This window comes from Glandiceps talaboti, chromosome 6 (genome assembly GCF_964340395.1).
Source record: "Glandiceps talaboti chromosome 6, keGlaTala1.1, whole genome shotgun sequence".
Classification (NCBI taxonomy): domain Eukaryota; kingdom Metazoa; phylum Hemichordata; class Enteropneusta; family Spengelidae; genus Glandiceps; species Glandiceps talaboti.
Window position 1 is genome coordinate 15083092 of NC_135554.1, and position 6326 is coordinate 15089417.

Below are 6326 nucleotides of genomic sequence, written 5' to 3' on the forward strand. Positions count from 1 at the left end.
GAAGTATTAATCTTGTTTTCTTCAACATTCTTAAAATTTACAATCATAATAATGTGTACCTGAAACAGTCAACAAGATAAATGGAGACTTCAGTAATTACGGGGTCTAGCATATAGGGCTTCGGGTTATTACGTAAATGTGACCCTCTCCAATCCCATTTTCTAAAATTTGACTCTTCTCTAAAACCGATTTGTAAAAAGTGACCTCCTACTTCCACCTGCCCCCTCCCTGTAATTACTGAAGGCCCCTAACTATAGTTTTTCGAGTACGAAATTTCAATTGCCTTTGTATGCATCAATTTGCTACGACTTCAACGTTTTTTTAAATAGTTCTTCTCAATTTCAACTTTTACATTGTAAACTTCGTCGAAAACAGTGTACCGCATTATAAGGTGTTACTATTGATTGAAAAGAATTCAAAATGTCATTTGTCGATGCTATGGAATATACTATTTAGTTTTCAACGAGATGAAACGAAGACAAACGGGTTTTATTTCAACTGCATATTGTTAGTACTTCAACTTTCATGTTTTATTTGTCAAGAATGCAGGCATGGTAGCATGATAATTTCTTCCTAGTGCATAGCTGACAAGGGTACTGCAAGTAAGAAATGTCTTTCTGAAATACACGTGCACTAAACCATTCCAAAATGTTACCAAATCTTTTGGCCTCAGACACATTATTGAAACGCAATACCTTCAAGGACTAACAAGACTGGGCTCTAAGTTTGAAACAATACATTATTTAATAATTCAACCTATAATTACTCTGTTAATGACACATATTCATGAGACTTTAATGTATATAATTACCTTGATTAGCGAAAAACATTATTACATTTGTTGTGAAGCGCTTTGTCATTTTCATTTTAAAATACACAAATATAAAATAATGAGTCAATTTATTTTCAAGGACATATATTATTATTTAAGGATATATAAATTAGTAACCGCTATTCCAGTGACATAAGCTCACGTGTCGATACGCATGACATATATCAACTTTTTAAAGGGTGGCTAGGGGTATACTAAACTGACTGATCAGTCATAGGGCAGGCGGATATGCCCGGACAGATGACGTCATTACAGTATCGGGATATACACGTCGCTTGTACAACGATCCTGCTTTAAACTACTGAGCCTGTCATGTATACTGAACCTGTCTTATACACTGAGCCTGGAAGAACATCATTGCTTTGGTTTCACTTTAGCGGTAGTAGAAACTAGTCTAGCTAGACATGGCAACCAATTCATCGAGAAGGAGAGACTCCATGATAAGTAGACTTGTGGAACTTCAACGTATTCAAGAACGTCGATCAATACGCCCGTCGACAGGAATCTGTAGTTTATTTGTAATAACGGTAATAATGTTATGCTATCTCATGATGGGCTCTGTGGTTTTCTGGATGATAGAGGTGGCAAATAACCCCCATAATGAAACACACCATGATCAGCAAAGAAGGAATGCCCTCAATAAGATGGTGATGACAATTTCAAGTAATAACTATAATGTCAATGTTGTCAATTTATCCATGGAACTAGAAAGGTGGATCAAAGAATACAACGAAATTTCCCGTGGAGACCCAGACTATAGATGGGAATTTTATTCTGGTTATGAGTTAGCGTTATCTACTATAACAACAATTGGTAAGTGTTGATACACAAACTGAAAGCCATGGCATATACATATTGTTACTAGAAGATTCTTCATTTTTTGACGGTCGTGTTGTTAAGCAGCAATTTTGTAAATTTACATCCATGAAGAAGTTCAAACTCTTCTCTGTATGTGCCAGCTAGACTGTAGATACAAAAACAAAATGTGATACGTTATATGTTTTCATGTTTTTTTCCTTATATATCTGTATTTTCTTCCTTTTCCAGTTACATATTGCTGTCGAAAGTTTAGATCGTGTAACCTAATAGTATATCATGTGTGCCTTGGAAATATAAGTTCTAAACGTCTACTGGTATTTTGCTCATTAAAATTCAAAAAACATTCACAGTTAATATCAAGGAATAAATCAGGGGTCACTAAACATTTTTCAAATATCATAATACTAAAATGATATTAAAAGTCCACTGTACCCATTTTTGAGATAAAACATGACAACCGAATATGGTGTTAACTCTATTGGAGAGAAAGGTTTCCTTGACAACAAGTTGGCGACCCAACAAGTTTCTTTTATTATATGAAAAGGGCCAACAAGCTTCCATAAAGGAAACTTTAGAGAGCCTCGAATAACTTAGGTTAGATTTTTGAATTGGTTCCGAAAGCGTATTTTACCTTAAGATGTCGTATTCATCCAAACCATCGATACAATATATTTATAAACTTCTTGCAAGTGAGGATATTTTGTATCAGTCAGTATTGGTATTCATTTGCCACATTTTACAGATAAGCATAATGTTTAAGCATAATTTTACGTACTTTTGGTTGTGTTATATATTGCCACTCCTGACCTGTATAAAATATAATACTCAGTGTAGCTGTATGTAGTGGTCACAGTTATTGTAATACTAGCTTTTTATTTTAAAAGATTGGGAAAACAATTGTTACAAAGACACGTTGCTACCTTAATAGCTGACCAAATAAAAATCCATTTTCCCGCAGTCTTAATATAATATTACTTACATTTTCATATCTCGATGTTTCAGGGTACGGCAGAATTGCACCCAGATCAAAGGAAGGCCAAGCATTTACTATGGTTTATTCAATCATAGGAATACCAATATTCTTAATGTTTCTCGGAAACATTGGTGGGTGTGTTGCAATTCAGATCAGGAAAATCGCAAGGAAAGTTTTGTTGTATAGAGCAAGACAAGCGTTGTTGAAGAGTATACTCATGGAAAGGATGGCAGTATCCACTCAACTGAATGGTTCCATTGCCTTGTTAGGGGCAAACTGGGTTATGAAAGAACGCGATGACCACAAACATTCCATGGAATATGAAGATGAAACTTTGGGAATAAACAGAAACGTAGAACTAGAAGACGAGCGTTACACACCAGGGGTGTTTCGTATAAGTAACTTTAGGCAACAACAATGTACGATGGGATTGATGGATATTGCACCACGTGTCACCAAAATGGAAAATGTTGGCCAAGTGCAGACTCAAACAGAAGAAGTAACAACAAGAAGTTATCAAAATAACACCCGCAGGGAATCTGCTACAAACACAAGTAAACATATATATGGTGATATTCCAGTCTGCCCACATTGTGGGAAGGAAGAATGTGAGGCGGAAGAGGCATTGGCATTCGTCACTTCCATTTTCGTATTTATTTCCTATGTGTTTTTATCTTCAGTGCTGGTTTGGCTGACTGAACCAGACTGGACCTACTTTGAATGTATTTATTTTTGTGTTATATCTATCACAACCATAGGATTTGGCGACTACACTTTGCATGAGGCCGACCAGGAATTTATGAGATATTTGAAAACTATTGTTTGTGGAATTCTGCTAGTGATGGGATTGGTAATTGTATCAGCTATGTTCAACACTGCCCAGAACGGCATGAGAATTGTTGGCACCTGTATAAGCAGGTTTATTAAGGAACTTTTACATGAAGTCGAGTCTCAACATGAGAAGAAGGATATTGTATAGAGAACGTACAAACCTTTATGGTTTTCATGCCTGCAAGTTGATTTGCTTTGCATTGTCAATATAAGTCTAATAGTTACGAATAGGGGTTGATGATGGATGTCAATCATGACGCAATTTCACCATATTACACACGTACGTGTTTCAGTTGGTAACAACTTACATTTGTTATACGATAGTGAGAACGGTTGAATCAGAGCGTACAACAAATATTTTACACATGAAATATTAGGCTTGAAACCTTTCACCGCATAATTTTCATTCAGAAAACTTCTAAAAAAACAACTCAGTGTGTACATCGACAATAGAGCTTTAATGTCTAGGTTCACACCTAGTAAAGCAGAAATCGTTAATTGTTTGTAAGTGATTATAAATAACTTCACTCTAATCTATGTTAGACACCACAAGAGGGCGTTCTTCTAGAGATTTGTTGCCATGGGAGTTACTATTGACCTAATTAAATACGTCATATCAACAGATAGGGTGCTGCTGGTTATGTGCATTACAAACGAACCTTAATTACATTCGTGTATATCTATCAAGTATTTATATTCATAGCAATCTCTTGACAAAAGTGTTCTTCATCACAGAGTTTAATTAATCCACAGACAGTCCTCCACTGTCCATGATTAGCTAGCAGATAATTAGACGGAAGTAGTATGCTGCAATCGGTTGATTGTTTTGAATAAATTGCATTTTATGTTTATGTAATTAGTAATATGGAAAGAAACAGCATCCATTATATGGTCAAACGAATAACAAGTCTTCACGGATGACACTAACCAAGTACTAAATGGGTACACGAACTTACATTTTGGCTGTATACATACACATGCCACATGTATGCCACGAGTCACAAGTGATCCCTGGGATTAGAGTAGAGGGCGTTTATACCACATTTCTATGTTATCCTATTTAATTTATGCTATGCAGAGATTACATTTAATCTCATTTGATATTATACCCTATAAGCCAGAATAAGGATAATTGAAATGTCCATGCGAAGGCAAATATCTTTTGTGATATGCGAAAAAAGACTTTCACATAACAAAAACGAATATTGAAGATCAAAAGATCAAAAAATCGAAGTCAAATCGAATAAATATATAGCTGATAAGATTGATGTAGGTCCAGGTATACTTGAATTGTTGGTATTACAAACATTACAGATCTTACATAGATATTACTATTGTATGCGAACGTTGTTTTCTCAGCAGTGCTCAACTAAAACTGGCTTTAAAGGTGGTGAGAATCTCCCCCCTTATATAATTATGAAAGTATTGGCAATCAATATAACATATAATACTATAATTGTATAAATATATTTCAGTATTTTCAATTATTCAAAGCATTCGAATTAAGATCAAACAAGGGTCAAGGTGGTATATTTATGCACTTTTGAACATGTGTTTCCATAAAAGTAAGTGTTATATATACATGTAATAAGTCATTTGGCTGCTCCAGGCTCAGCTTTTCGCATCAGTTTGTGTCAATATACATAATAAAAACATGGCTCATGGAAACAGGTTTTTTTACAAGAGGCTTTCAGGATATTAAATATTATTAAAGATTTCATGTTACCGTTTGATATCAACAGTGAAAGGAATTACTATTTTTCTTTTTATAATCACCCCATGTTAAAACTTTAATTAGTGTTGCATCTACATGAGTGTCATTAAATATTTATGAAATATATGTGTTTGTAATGTTTAGGCATTTTGTCTACTTGTTGCATGTGGATTGTGTATCCTGTATTTTGAATGCACCAGTCAATAAAGTAATGATTATATTATATCATGCTACTATGTGCCATTCTGATTGGATAATAACTGTGGTAAAATCCCATTTTACCACGGCTGGCAGTGGTCAAATGGGCCCCTAAACTAGCATATGAATAGTACATACAAGCTGAATGTGGAAACCAAAGGGAGGGGGGGGGGGGCGTTTGACTATTAGGAAAATATGGGGTTTAAAACAAATAAATAAATAAATAAACAATATGTAATATATCAAACCCAGCCAGCTAGCCAGGGGACCGTGTAGAACGGCTCGATTCAACTGATTCAACGCCGAGACATCTATTTTTAGCAGTGTACAAGATTGCATTGTTCTTATGTAAATATCCAAACAAAATTGTTACTTTCTTTGACCTCTTGCCCCGTTTTCTTTGTTGCTAGTTTTCAACGCGTTTTCGTTATGCATTATATGATGTAAATAAAGTAATTTATCAATGCAATGCAATGCAGTGTATGGCTTGTGTTCATGCAGTGTGTGTGTGGGCGACATGAACGTATCCACTCATCAAAATATGCTCCTTCCCGACGATCTATTACCGTCGATCTTTTTCTGTACGTGCGAATTCGCCTTTTCAGGCATATAAATAACCACAGAATCACATTTAGAAGAAATAGACACATATTTTGCTATAATATAATAGCAATAACCCGAACACTCGAATTTGGTACAATTGCTTGGCTCCATATAGCACTGGCCATTCGGCTCGTGCTATATGTCGCGAATTGTACCAAAATCTCGTGTATACCCGCCTTCGGCGGGGGTTATTGATGGATTTGTGGAATTATGGATTTGTGGCTTAAGCATTGTAATGATTTCCTGGTAAATGTCACTTTTTTCTTTTACAATAAACGATAAAAATAACAATATTTCTTGTTACAGAGTGTATGTGTGTGTTGTAGAATGTATGAATTGAACCCTTGTATATTTAA

At 35.1% G+C, this 6326-nt stretch overlaps 1 protein-coding gene across 1 annotated transcript; it reads left to right on the forward strand.

Moving 5' to 3' along the window:
* Positions 1–1383: 1383 nt before the first annotated feature.
* LOC144436888 (uncharacterized) lies at positions 1384–3603 on the forward strand. The gene is made up of 2 exons (XM_078125750.1): positions 1384–1645; positions 2654–3603. Exons 1-2 carry the CDS (start codon positions 1384–1386, stop codon positions 3601–3603), a joined length of 1212 nt encoding a protein of 403 aa, XP_077981876.1.
* Positions 3604–6326: the final 2723 nt, after the last annotated feature.

Coding starts and splice junctions, on each gene's coding strand:
- LOC144436888 (XM_078125750.1), top strand. CDS start 1,384: ATGGGCTCTGTGGTTTTCTGGATGATAGAGGTGGCAAATAACCCCCAT. Junction 1,646..2,653: donor ATCTACTATAACAACAATTG/GTAAGTGTTGAT, acceptor TCGATGTTTCAG/GGTACGGCAGAATTGCACCC.